The following is a 14,730-nucleotide window of genomic DNA, read 5'->3' on the forward strand; positions in this document are numbered from 1 at the left end:
CTTCCAAAACGTTCGTAAACCAAAGCGCGGCTTCTGATTGGGTGCAGGAAGCTCCTGCAACCAATCGGAAGCCACGGAAGCACCAACGGACGTTTGACTTCCAAAAGAACGTTAGAAAACTGGAACACTCACTTCCGGGTTTCGATCGTTCGGGAGCCTATTTGTTCGGGAGCCAAGGCGTTTGAGATCCAAGGTACGACTGTACTGGGGAATGCTGCCTTATGTCCTTGGTGTCTGATAATCTTAAGTGCACAAGGGAGTTTGGAGCTGGCTCTGTAGCGGATGGAGGTGGGGGAAGAAGCTACCCCTGTATCGGAGCCAGCCTGCGTTTTTCATTCAGAAATTGAATAGAGACAGTTTGCACTGGGACTGCTGTTGGAAGACCACATTCCCTTGTGATACTAGCAAGTGAAATCGAAAGGCCGCTTCTAGCTACATACCTTTCCCAGGTTACCTTTTTGCTCAGTTCTATAATACTGCGCAATGGCTACCAAGTGCAGCTTCATCGCAGACAAAGCAATGATCTAGTAGGGAAGAAGCGCTGGAAGAAGTAAGCATTTCACTTGTTCCAAACAAGACGTTTAGCCACCTCCACCCTCAACTTTCCCGTTCGCTTCCCTCTGCCTTTGCCGCTCCTACTTCTTCCAAAAACTGGGTTTAGGTGATTTGATTGTTACCTGCATATGGATCCCTGGTGAAAATCGCTTCCCAAAAGCAATTAGGGGGGGGGGCTGATGTTTCCCTTGTTTCTTTCTCCAGCCACCATCCCGGAGTCTTTCTGTATTGCTGCGATTTTGCTTCAGAAGCGGTGGAGCTCATCAAGGTATTTAAAATGTGGCGATCCGTTTGCGAGAGCATCCTTCAATCCTTGGGTTCGCCAGCTAGTGAAATAGGCATCAGTACTGATACAGAGCTCAAAGGCTGCAACTGCTTGGAATTATAGTTCCTTTTCCAATGAAGTAGTGCATGCGGAAGTGGTTCATACGCTCTCCTGGCTACTGGGTGCTTACAGACGATGCCCTAGAGAGGATTTGAGACCTTGGTACCTGGAGGCATGCTTCCTCCCAGATATTATTCCCTATGTGCATCATTCAAAATCAGAGGGCTTTCCCCATCTGGTTCTGCTGACTGAAGTGTGGTAGTGTGGAGCAGGGTCTTCTCAGGAGTGGTGCTAACCTCTAGATCGGTGGTTCCCAATGGGTGGTTTGCACACCCAGGGGGGTCCATGGCACATATCTGTCAACTGTCTGGGACATCCCATTTTTGTGATGAGTGCAGCCCAGAAGATGCACGTCCGGGTTTTGGGCTGGTACCTGTTGGAGCGTATGGTGGCACCATTCACATAACGAAAATTATAAAAAAAAACACCCAGATTTTTATTTTTTTTATTTAAATTGGATTTTAAAAATAAACTGCTTTTGGAGGAAAAATCTTTCTAACGTTAGTTTTCTATTTAAGTTACATTATAGTCCAAAGGCTATTCGTCAGGAAATGAGGGTTTGTTTTAAGTTTTTCATGTGTGCTAAAACTCAGTCTAAGTTTAAAAATAAAAATAAAAATGTTTAATCACATCAGTTAACAAACATGCTACAATGTTATTGTTTTAATTAAACAAATTGTTTAAATAGGTATTAAGGGAAGGATTGTTTTTCTCCTTCCAATAAAGTAGGGCAGAAAAGTTGTCCAAATATAAACAGTTAACTTATTAAACCTCACAATAATTTCATCATTATCGGTCTATGTATTTCTAATAGTGTAACCAAATCAGTAATTTTTGATATACCCTGTTTCTCCTAAAATAAGACATAGCCATAAAATAAGCCATAGCAGGATTTCTATGCATTTGCAAAATATAAGCCGTTCCCCAAAAATAAGCCATACTCCGAAAATAAGCCATAGTGACGTGGTACCTCCCATTAAAACAGCCTGGGGAGGCGTGGCTATGCAGCGTACCGATGCAACGCGGTTAAAATAAGCCATCCCCTGAAAATAAGCCATACTGTGTTTTTTTCAGCAAAAAAATATATATAAGACGGTGTCTTATTTTAGGAGAAACACGGTAACTGTAAAAACCACTCTGAAAATTTATTATTCCAAAAATGAATCCTTCATCTTGCTGTAAATGTTAAGGTTATACTAGCAAGAATGAGTCTTTCTGTAAAAAATACAATTTAAATCAAGTGTTACTGACTAGTGATTTAAATCCATTTGTTTTAAATCAAATCCACCCACAGAAAACTACCACAGAGATATAAACAATTTCATAAGTTGGGGATCCACGGCTTGGCTTTGGGGGAAAAACAGCCCTAAGGAACGTGGCACTCACTGCAACTGCTACAGGTTCCTCCCACTGCTTCCACTGTTACATGCGCCCCCCCCCCCGGCTGTTTCCTCTGCCATCTGTGTGCCATCTGCGGGAAAGTTGGGACAGAAGCAAAACACCCACAGCGGAGGAGGCAGCGGTGGGCTGTCTTGCCTCAGTGGCAAGATGTCCTGAGCCAGGTCTGTGGACCATTGTGTGGGAACTTTTCATCTGCACTGACTTGCAGCAGCTCCTTGAGATCTCGGGCAGGGTTTTTTCCGCAGATCAACCTGGAGGTGTCAGGGATTGAACCACCTGGGAGCTTTTGCATGCTTTGACACGGAGCCGGGTCTCCCCAGCGAGGTTGACCTGGCACCTTCATTATATATATTTAAGGCGCCAGGAGAAAACCTTCCTCTTCAACCAGGTCTCGGGCTGCTCAGTATCCTACAGCCTTTTAAACGTATCTGGGAAGGGGAGGTGATTGTTTGGTTGTTCCGGTTTAATTATTTACTTGTGTTTTTACCTTGTATTTTATTCTGCTCTTGATGAAGTGCGGTATACAAATATAATAATAAAAGGATAATCGCCTGCTACTTTATGGAAGCAACAAACCCCTCTGCTGAGGAGAAGGTTTTGGCGTGTCACCTGCAGCCTTAAGTGGCGTACCGTACTTTTCCGTGTAAAAGACTATGTTTTTTGATTGAAAAATTATGTTCTAAATAGGGGGTTTTCTTATACATGGGTAGTGCCCAGGGGGGGACTTGAGATTGTTTGATGCTGCGAGCCAGAGGTGGTCTGCAGCGTGTTATTGGTGTCTGCGGCAAGCAGTGTTGTTGACTGGGTGTTGCTGTGGAAATTGGGCGGGCAATAGGCTGGTTCTGCCGGCGAGGGGACAGACGTTAGGAGGCTGTTGCGACACGCACGAGTGTTAGCGTCGGCCATGCGGGTGAGTGATATTCGGCAAATCCCCCCCCCCTTAAAAAAAATCTCAACTACTGTGGGCCACCTTCCCCAAAAGAAGCTGAAAACTCTGGCCAATCTCCCCCCATTTTCTAAATGTTTAGTCCCCAAAAATAGGTGGGGGGGGGTCGTCTTATACATGAAAAAGTACAGTAATTCAGTGAGAGCTTTATATCTGGTTTTTGTATAAACTGGTCCTTAGAAATGTGGTGGGTTTTTTTTCTTTTGCTTCTTCCAAAATCTGAATTGCTGAGGAGGGTGGGGGGCGGATTTTGGGGGAAGCGTTTCTGTGTCACAGGAAACAGATTCTAACTAGTTTGAGAGTGTCTCTTGTTTGTTCTTTCGGATTGGGGGGGACTTGTTAACAGTCGCATCCGCTCATCGATTCCTCCCGGAGTTTTGCCTTTGTTCACGACCTGTGTGATGATGCCTCACCCTACCCCTTCCCAGATGACAGCCTGGATGTCATTCTCCTCATCTTTGTCCTCTCTTCCATTCACCCTGACAGGTAAATGAAGGCTGGAAAAGGTGGGGGGACAGAGCCAAATGCACTAAATGTCTCTCTTTTATCTGGAGTGGCTTTCAGGGCTATCTTTAGAGAGAAGGTGTATTTATTACTGAAGAGTCCTCCGGTTCACTTGCACGCTGGGCATTTAAAATCCCAATTCTCTCCCGTTCACAGCGAGAGCCGGTCGAAAGAGCGTTTCTCTAATGAGGCTCCTTGTCTCCCTCGGAAGAGGCTTCTTTGGCAAAATGCGTGCCTATTAAAGATGGCGGGTCTTTCCAAAATGTTACAGATGACTTCTTCTCTCCCCCCCCCCTTTTTTTAAATTGAAATGAAACCGGCGAAATCCAAATGGCCACCTTCATGCACCAAAGATATTCCCAGTTTTGTTCTCCACAAACAGCTGAGCTTTCTGATTTGCTTTCAGAGAAAATCGCATTTCCCTCATTTCTTCCTGTTTGTTTGGAAGGCGAGCAGGTGATGAGTCATAGGCAAAAGAATACTTTGCCAAGCTCGGGTGGGGAAAGTGAAGAAATATCTCTTCCCTGCACCTTTTACTAACTCTTAAGCAGCAAACCTCCCAAGTTTTCTGTGCAAATTTTCACCACTAGCCTTTGTAGATCGTCCTGTTTTCTTCCCCCACCCTCAGGTAATCTGACTAAGGTTGCTGTGATTAATACCCCTCAATTTTAATACTGCAAAAGGCCGTATTTAAGTGTTTTAAATAAAAATGTATGTTCCACTGAAATCAATGAAACTGGTTGCCGAATAAGTATGTCAAAATTAGGTCTGAGCTACAATCACTGTTGTTCTTTCTCTCCCCACTCACCTTATCATAGCATTATCCTAATTCCAAAGGTTAAAGCACTAAAAGATAGCTGTTTGTTCTACTCTTCCTAAATATTTAAAGAAATTCCCCCGAACAAGCGCCTGTTAATAAAAAATACTGATCTCGGTTTGGAGTGGGGGTGAGGAAGAGGCAAATAATTTTTTTTAGCGGGCAATGTGCAAAAGGCCGCAACGGTTCTTCTTATATAAGAACCTTCATTCAGCATTTAAATTATTACCTGATTAGTTTTTAGGGCACTTTACCGACTGTCACTGTTTTATGGGTGGGGTTCAGTCACGCCCTGGCAAATTCAGGTTGTGGAATTATTCAAAATGCTTTGGTGCTCTTGAGTTCACCCCAGATTGAACTTTCTGTGATAACAAAAGTGGCAGGAAATTACATTCTGAAGTGTGGGGTGACAATTGCTGGACGCAATGTCCTCTAATCTCCCCACAAACTTTGTGCAAACGAATCAAGATGAATGTTTTTTTTTTAAAGAGTTTATTGAGTTTTCAAAAACAACATCATCAGACCCTCCAAGTGTCCCTATTTTCCAGGGACAGCCCCGGATTTACAGAAGCCGTCCCGGTTTCTGATTTGATCCTGGAAGGAATGCCCCACTTTTCCTTAGGATGTCCCTAGGTTTCACCGGAGAAATGTTAAGAGGGTATGTATGGGGTTATGCAACCCCTGAGCCAAGGAGATAAGTAACTATACAATCTTTAGAGACATTTGAAGGCAGCCCTGTATAGGGAAGTTTTTAAATGTTTAATGTTTTGTTATGTTTTTATATATGTTGGAAGCTGCCCAGAGTGTTGGGGCAACTCAGACAGATGGGCGGAGTATTATTATTAATAATAATAATTAGCGGATTACTACTATTACTACTACAGTGGAATAAGATGTCCTTATTTTCACCGAAGAAATGTTGAGGGTATACAACATGCAAACAAGACAAACAAAAAAACAAAAAGTTTGCGCATCACGTTACTGCAGTAAGACTAAAATAAGCAGAAGTACGTTTTGTAGACATATCACAATAAAATTCGGTAAAGGCGTCTTTTGGAAGTAAAAGCTACATATTAATAAGGCAGCCTTGCCACTTAGAGGCATGTGTTGTCAGGAGCAAGCTAGTGTTCTGTGTTTTAGAATTACACCCTGATTTTGTGTGTGTGTGTGGCTATTCTATTTTCACAGGATCCAAGGAGTTGTAAACAAGCTGGCCAGATTATTGAAACCTGGAGGAATGATACTCTTTCGAGACTACGGAAGATATGACGCTTCTCAGCTTCGTTTCAAAAAAGGTGCTTCTCAAAGAGACAGTTGCTTTGTTTGTCTACTTGTTGTGATTCCTCAGTAGGCGTACAATAATCTAGCCTTCTTTTTCACCTCTTAGGCCGCTGCTTGTCGGAGAACTTCTATGTAAGAGGCGACGGCACCAGAGCTTATTTCTTCACGAAAGGTATTTGGGCCAGCACTGTGGTTGAGCAGTACCAGTTTCCCTCAGAGAGAGCCAGTGTGGTGTAGTGGTTAAGAGCGGTAGACTTGTTATCTGGGGAACCGGGTTCGTGTCTCCGCTCCTCCACATGCAGCTGCTGGGTGACCTTGGGCTAGTCACACTTCTCTGAAGTCTCTCAGCCCCACTCACCTCACAGAGTGTTTGTTGTGGGGGAGGAAGGGAAAGGAGAATGTTAGCCGCTTTGAGACTCCTTCGGGTAGTGATAAAGCGGGATATCAAATCCAAACTCTTCTTCTTCATCTCTCCTCATGGGTTTCTTCCAAGCCCCACTTTGGTTTAGGAATGTTTGCTGCTTCAGGACAAAGGGCAAAACCTTATTTTCCAATGAGATCAGGGCTGTGTTCATGCCATACATTTAAAGCACACACATCGTTCCAAAGAATCCTAGGAACTGGCATTTGTCAAGAGTCCTGGGAATTATAGCTCTGTGAGGGTGTCAATCACAATTCCCAGAATTTTTTTTAGGGGAAGCCATGTGCTTAAAAGGACCTAGGTGGCGCTGTGGGTTAAACCACAGAGTCTAGGGCTTGCTGATCGGAAGGTCGGTGGTTCGAATCCCTGCCACGGGGTGAGCTCCCGTTGCTCGGTCCCAGCTTCTGTCCACCTAGCAGTTCGAAAGCACATCAAAGTGCAAGTAGATAAATAGGGACTGCTCCAGCGGGAAGGTAAACGGTGTTTCCGTGCGCTGCTCTGGTTCGCCAGAAGCAGCTTTGTCATGATGGCCACATGACCCATAAGCTGCCTGCGGACAAACGCCAGCTCCCCCAGAGTCAGACACGACTGGACCTGATGGTCAGGGGTACCTTTACCTATGTGCTTAAAAGTATGAAGTGTATGCAGACGAAGTTAAATTAGGCTCAATAAAATAAAATAATCTATTACAGGTGGGTGGATTTCAGTTGAACGTGAGGAGAAAGCTCAGCCAAATGTGGGCTGTTTGTGGAAACATTTTCCTCACAACAGCTCAGGTGTGATCCCGAAAGCCAGTTGATAATTTACACTTAAAATGAAAATGATGTATTATTGCATGAACTGTTTTGAGAGAAACACTATATATAATAATGGGATTCTTCCAGTGGAGTACAACTACTGCATTCAAAATAACGGTTTGGGAGGAGAGGAGAAGTTGCATCGCAGCACGTTGTTGAGAGCAGTATTTTAATTCCTTGTGGTGTTTTTGTCCGATTGTGCTGGGGGTCTTACAGCAGTGTGGGGAAGAGGCTTCAACTTGGCACGAGATCCCTTTTCTTTCTGTGGAGTCCTGTCCTAGGCCCCTGTCTGTCATGCTTAATTAACTCTGAATTAGCTGGCGTTTCGGCGTGTGTGTGCTTTTGAATCAGTCCCACAGAGGTCTTTCTCTTCTGGATTATGAGATGTGACCAAACTCACATTTGCTTCCCATAATATTTTCTATTAACTATGAAAGCTTGGGGAGGGGAGGGGAGTATGAGCGCCAGCAAAGAGGGCTTTCAACTTTGGTGTGACTGATGAGTTTTCGTACACCACCGGGCATGAGATTCTGTAATGAAATTCATGTGGCGCCGTGAAATGCGCCACTTTCCCCCGCCTTGTAGGGTTAGTGTCTGCTGCTTGGCTTTCAGAACAGCAAGAAAGAGGAAGGGTGTTCCATCCCAGACATACTCTTAACTAGACTGGGCAATATCTGGCTTTCAGGATTGTGATATATCAGCTGAGGAGCTGCCAATATGTCATGGCTTGTCAGCTGCCAGCGGCAACACAGGCAGGCAGGCTGGCGGGAATGAGGTGTGCTGTGTATACCTGAAGGCGCAGTATACCTGAAGGAGCATCTCCACCCCTGTCATTCAGCCCAGACACTGAGGTCCAGCTCTGAGGGCCTTCTGGCGGTTCTCTCCCTGTGAGAAGTGAGGTTACAGGGAACCAGGCAGAGGGCTTTCTCAGTAGTGGCACCCTCCCTGTGGAACACCGTCCCATCAGATGTCAAGGAGATAAACAACTACAGTGGTACCTCGACTTACGAATTACTCGACATACGAATTTTTCGACTTACGAATGGACATTCGTTGGCGGTTTTAGATGGGGTTTACTCGACTTACGAATTTTAGATGCGGTTTACTCGACTTACGAATTTTTCCGAATTTTTCATTTCCAATGCATTCCTATGGGGAAATCGCTTTTTTCTACTTACGAATTTTTCGACCTACGAATGTGCATTTGGAACGGATTAAATTCGTAAGTCGAGGTACCACTGTATCTGACTTTTAGAAGACATCTGAAGGCAGCCCTGTTTTGGGGAAGTTTTAATGTTTGATGTTTTATCATGTTTTTAATATTCTGTTGGGAGCTACCCAGAGTGGCTGGGGAAACCCAGCCAGATGGGTGGGGTATAAATAAACTATTATTATTATTATTATTATTATTATTATTATTATTATTATTATTATTATTATTTAAATACTGTGCTGGTGGCAGCCACTGAGCCATGATATATCCCAGCTTCCTTTTGGGAATTATAGGGACAGAACTTCCCAAACTGTATAGAAATTTATTCATGGATGTGAGTACAGTGGCAAGAATGTTACTTGCCCAAAAATGGAAAGAAAGGGAATTCCCAACGAAAGGAGAATGGATACAAAAACTCACAGAATACGCAGAAATGGCGAAACTCACCAGAAAAATAAGAATTCAAGATAACAAACTTTTTATAAAAGAATGGAAACGGTCTACTGAATATTTGCAGACAAACTATAAACAGAAAAGAACATTGGCAGGATTGTTGTAATAACCTGCAGTTTTATAAGAGTATACGGTACATTTAAAGTAGATGAATTAATGATTAAGTTAATTTGGTATATAGCCATACATTGGTTTTCGAACAGCTTAGTTCTCGAACGTTTTGGTTCCCAAATGCCGCAAACCCAGAGTGACTGTTCTGATTTGTGAACTATTTTTGAAAGCCAAACTATTTTTTTGGAAGCCAAATGAGGCTTCCGCAGCTTCTGATTGGCTGCAGGAGCTTCTGCTGTAATCCGTGACTTTGTTAGCAGCATCCTACATAGATTTATTATTATTATTATTATTATTATTATTATTATTATCACACTGTTTTCAGTGAGTGTAACTTGGCTATTTATTTCACAAAACACAGATGAAGTACACACCATTTTCTCTTTGGCGGGCTTAACCGAAGTGCAGAACCTGCTCGATCGACGTCTGCAAGTAAACAGGAAGATGAAGGTGAAGATACATCGGGTCTGGATTCAAGGCAAGTTCCAAAAACCACGGGAGCTGACTCAAGAGTAGGCAAGAAAATGCTGTGGGTAAACACAACTCTTAGCCTGAGCAGGCATTTCTGCTCAAACGTCCTGAAAAACCAGGAACGCATTTGAGCAGAAACACTTTATTTACCATTTCCGCATATGTCGGTATGAATGGGACACAACCCAGAAGTGTGTGTGTGTGTGTGCGTGACTTGCCTCTTGCACACTCATTGTGAACGAATTCCTACACTGCAGGGGCTAGTTGAACCTCGTAGTCCCTTCCAGCTCTACAGTTCTGTGAATGAAACTGTTTCGGCTGCTTTTGTGTTCTGTTGATTGCTGGAAAGCAATTGGTTTCTAACCACTGTCCCGACCAGGAGATTGAAAACATCACTGGAGGGCCAAAGGTTTGGGTCAGGATTTTGACAGTGAAGGGGTGGGGGTGGGGAAAGCTAAAGACTAAAAGTGGAGAAAAAGATACCAAAGGGAAAATGAAACCTCAAGACTAAAAAGAGGGGAAGGGAGGATACCAAAACAATTACGGGAAAGAGAAAGTTGAACTGAGCTCTCCTGCCCTTTGGATTGGTCAGCAGGTTGGTAGGAGGTAAGGAATGAATGCATAGAAGTAAAGCTGGAAAGGGGGAGTAAGAGCATTATTGTGGAAATAAGAAAGCAAAACCCTAACCCCACCCCTTCCCACAAATACATTTAAACAGATATAGGAAGTTAATCAGCCAAAGGCCAGGCTGAAGAGGAACGTTTTGCCTGGTGCCTTAAAGGTGTATAATGAAGGCACCAGGCAATCCTTCCCAGGGAGAGCATTCGACAAACGGGGAGCCCCTGCAGAGAAGGCCCCGTTCTCATCTTGCCACCCTCTGGACACAAAGGCACACAAAGAAGAGCCTCAGAAGATGAACTCAGGGTCCAGATAGGTTCCTATGAGGAGAGGCAGTCCTTGAGGTATTTCAGTCCTGAGATGCTTAAGACTTTATAGGTCAAAAACAGCCCTTTGAATTGAGCCCAGAAACTAATTGGCAGTCAGTGCAGTCGGGCCATTTGCAAGGTTGACACATGTGGTTAAATATCCTGGAAAAAAGGAAGGGACGTTTGAGATTATTATTATTTTTTTAGCAAACTGGAATTGGTTTGTGAGCTTTTGGAACACCTGTTTTAATCAAAGCATTTTTTTTTTTTACACTTGGTTGGTGAGCTGTATAAAGTGAATGGATGTAATAGTATGAACTGTACATGCATATGGAACGATGTATCTGGTATGCAATCTTTTGGAATTAATAAAAAACTGAAAATGCAGTAACGTGTTAATTACTGTTTATGCAGCGCCATGTGCATGGTACTTTGACAGTAACCAAAAAATAGGTCTCTGCTCTAAAGGGAGAAGAAAAGACAAAAGTGGGGATCATTTGCTCAATTCCCATACGTGCCCTTGGACAGAGCTATGAGAGATCTCATCTATACCCTCTATCTCTGCTTTTAAAAACGCCATGGAAGTGTTATGTGGTTATGTAACTGTGTCTTGGTGAGCTTTCATTATTTGGCTGGACTTGGAAAATTAGTCATCAGCCTGTACTAAGCATTCAGCATTTTATAGCCCTGCAGAAAAGTTGCCGACTGCTGTACAGTATAATGTTTAGCTTTTTTATTCGCCCTTAGCCATTCCACAGTGGGGAACGGAGGCTGAAAGATATGAGACCTAGGAAATGTCCCACATTTCGAACTGAAGGGTTCCTTCAGTTGATGGCAGGATCCTGGGGAAGTTCCTCACTTGAGGAAGAGGGGGGGATTTTTGCCAGTTCCCTCTACCTCCAGATCCCAGCACTACCTCTTGTGTTGTCCCAGATGGTTCCCTGGTACTCCATAACAGCTTGGAAATAGCACAATGAACTGCAGGAGGAATTGGCAAAGATCACCTCTCCGCTCCTTCCTCTGAGCGCAAGATTGGATCCAGTTGAATGAGTCCATGGTTCAGGCTAATTTTTTAACTTTAGACACCCACGTTTGAAATCTTGCAGCACTATCCTCGTCTACTCGGAAGTTAAGTCCTGTTGAATTCAGTGGGGTTTACTCTCAGGTAAGTGACGTTAGGAGTGCAGCCTTGGACTGCTGGATTACACTTACATTCCTTCATATTCAACTTTTTTTTTTATTACCGTCGGGAGTTGTCTGCTGTACTGTTCCACTTAATGCCCATAGCTAATAGAAATTGTCTTGAGCGTTTTTGAGGAATAGACCCAGAATGCTAGTTGTATGTTGTAGCTGTCATCTTAACTGCTGAATCATAGGTGAAGACATACATGCAGTGTGGTTTCCTCACATTCAGAGCCGTCTCATCCATAGAAGCCGGTGGCGCGGTGCGCCAGGGCGCTGGGCGCCCCAGGGGCGCCCCCGCGAGCCCGCCGGCATACCGGGCTCCTCCTCCCCAACCCGCCCCCGCCCCCACGGGCAGGCGGGCACTCGCGCGCTGGCGGGCGGGCTGTAAGCCGCCCGCCCTCGCCTCCCAGAGCCCCAGCTGGAGCGGCGCGGGGCTTTGCGCGACCTTCCAGCACTCCAGCTGGGGCTCTGGGAGGCGAGGGCGGCCAGCTCGCGCTCCCGCGCGCAGCCGGCCGCCCGCCCAATGCAGCGCGAGCTGCCCAGCAGCGCCGCGCCGTCAAGATGCGCGCGGAGCGCGAGCCGGCCGCCCTCGCCTCCCATCCCGGAAGCGCTGGAAGGGCGCGCAGAGCCCCGCGCCGCTCCAGCGCCACGCCCCTCACCCCCCGCTCGCCCACCCCCCTCCCAAGGGGCGGCAAGCGCGGGAGGGAGGCGGCGGAGAGGCGGCATGGCGGGGGCGCCAGAGGGATAGCCGCGCCAGGGCGGCAGATCCCCTTAAGACGGCTCTGCTCACATTTGATCGGCTATGTATTGTCTCGTTTCATGGAAGCTGACAGCATGAACTGAGGAACACAGCAATGTTGTGTGCTCTATACACATTCAGAGAAAGCAAGTTTACAGACGTATTAATAGTTTAAAGCAGGAATGGGGAACCCAAAGGTGCTGTTTGGCCTTCCAGCTCCTCATCAGAGCATCGGGCATGATGAGAATTGTAGACTGCTTACCCAGCAAATATGTGTTTAGTGTAACACACCGAAGCAGGCATTCTTTTGGAGGAAATGGGGTTTAACTCCAGCCATGATTAAAGGAAACAGCTTTCTTCATAGATCTTGAAGCTAACATCTGGACAAACATGGACTTCCACCAGTTCAGTGTGCTCAGTGAATGTAAAATACTTAAACGTGAGACATCACTTCTTGACTTTTAAGAGGGACCTACAGATATTTCTTAAAACACCAATTTGTACTCTGCGTATCCACAAAAGCTTTCAGTGCTGTCATTCTTGCCAAGAAAGAATGATTGATTGACATGAACATATGCTTTTAACCCTTGAAACAGAATGTTTTGTGTAAAATGTTTCTATTAATATCAATATTAACACTGGATTTTTAAAGATGGGAGGGGAACCTATCTGAACATGGAGTCCCTTGTGTTTTAAATGATAAAACTAAGATAATGGAGAATTTTGGATACAGTCAGCACCCCATTTTTCCCAGCTGTATCTTGGGAAATTCAGATGCTCAAATAAAAGGGAGTGTTGTTGTAAGGGGGGGCAAGAGGACTTTGACTATTGAAGATTCTGTTCTGCAATTCTATACAAGTTATTATACAAAACTACCATTGACTTATGTAATCGTACAGAGGTCTAGTTTGCAGCACTGCAAGATTCCTGGGGTTACAGCCAGGTTTGTCGATGGTCTAAAGTGAAGAACAACTGGAAAACAAGGTTTCCTTTGTAATTTATTTCCTTTCCTTTCTGTATCTTAACTTTTAATCAGCAAAGGGACTTTGGGTCAGTCAAAACTGAAGAACTGAAGCCATGGCTGGGTATAATCCAGGCTTGACTTTACCTAGAAATAAACCAGTGATAGCTTTGTATCCCAGATAAACAAGCCATACTTGTTAATAATGTGTGAACACAAATTAGTAGATTGAAAAGGACACCATGCTACCGCTTCCAAAGTGTGAAATTGTGTTTATTTTTAAACTAGAGTGCTCTCTTCCTCTCTCACACACATAGAGGGAGGAAAGCAAGTCACGCAAGCAACATTGAATTTATAAGAGTTCATCAGAAATCAATAGGGGTTTTTGACAGGAGCCCCTTCTTAAAACTTTGGTTTTTATTCTACCTCGGCTAGCTTTAAGAAGAAATGGGAGCAGTTCCAAAACAAAAAAAGGCAGCCATGATGAACAGCATTGCAGCGTGTTTTAAAGACTAAAAAACAAACAGCTAGTTGACTTACCTAGAGAAAGACTATTGGATGCTGTAAATATTTGTTTTGCTTTGAAACAATGAAATGTAAGGCAGCCTCTTGCGAAAAGGAATTGGCCCAAAGGCTTTAGAACAGATTCTGATCGAATTTAGGCCATTTGAAACCCACAGTGCAGTGAAAAGCAGGGGAGAAACACTAGTATTCCTTAGATCAAAATGGCAAGCACTGTGCCTTTTATTTTAAAACACCCCTCTATCTTAATATTGTTAAAGGAGGAAAGTGGAGTTCTGTCACTGATGAAAGTTACATTTTTAAATCAATACCCTTCCTGTGCAAATTTGCCACATCTTAATCGAGCCTGGGAGAGAGGTGCTGGGGGCCTTGTTTATAAATTTGACAGGATGAAGTGAGATGAAAATGGTTCTTGTTAACCATTGAGGGTGTTATGAAATAAGGTTTCAGAGGCAGCCCCATGTATGTGTTACCAGAGCACAGATAACACTTATATTTTCAGGAAGCATATACCGTAATTAAGATGTGGAGCCATGGACCTAGTTAATGAAGTAATGGACACCAGCCAGTAGGCACCAGTGACACTTGCGCAATCGCTCTCCACACAGCAAAACCAGTGAGGGAAGCTTGCCAGCGACTTAAGTGCTTGTGGGGCACCAAACAGATGTAGGGATTTATTGTGGCTGATCAGTCCAATGTGGACCAACATGTATCTTTGAGGGGGTTCCACACCCTCTGAAGCAATGGTACCTCGGTTTACTAACTTAATCCGTTTCATAAGTCCGTCCTTAAACCAAAACCATTCTTAAACTGAGGCACGCTTTCCCTAATGAGGCCTCCCGCCGCCGGTGCCCTTCCACCATTTGGATTCCTTTCTTAGACCCAAGGTAAAGTTCTCAAACAAAGACACTATTTTCTGGTTTTGCGGAGTTTGTAAACCAAATCATTCTTAAACTGGACTGTTCTTAAACCGAGGTACCACTGTAGTTCTAGGTCCACTTTTGTCGCTTGAGGCTCAGGTGGCCTTGGTGGAGCAGAGTGC

General features: G+C 44.4%; 1 protein-coding gene across 1 annotated transcript in view; it reads left to right on the forward strand.

The window, feature by feature from the left end:
• Nucleotides 1-10,666, forward strand: part of METTL8 (methyltransferase like 8) — a 38,224-nt gene extending 27,558 nt beyond the window's left edge. The window contains exons 6-10 of the mRNA XM_033168217.1: nt 760-823; nt 3,634-3,773; nt 5,797-5,903; nt 5,996-6,061; nt 9,246-10,666. Coding sequence (XP_033024108.1) covers nt 760-823; nt 3,634-3,773; nt 5,797-5,903; nt 5,996-6,061; nt 9,246-9,400 — 532 coding nt within the window. The 3' untranslated portion in view covers nt 9,401-10,666. The remainder of the gene's footprint in view (nt 1-759; nt 824-3,633; nt 3,774-5,796; nt 5,904-5,995; nt 6,062-9,245) is intronic.
• The last annotated feature ends 4,064 nt before the right edge of the window (nt 10,667-14,730 follow it).

Source organism: Lacerta agilis, chromosome 1 (assembly GCF_009819535.1).
Source record: "Lacerta agilis isolate rLacAgi1 chromosome 1, rLacAgi1.pri, whole genome shotgun sequence".
NCBI classification, from domain to species: domain Eukaryota; kingdom Metazoa; phylum Chordata; class Lepidosauria; order Squamata; family Lacertidae; genus Lacerta; species Lacerta agilis.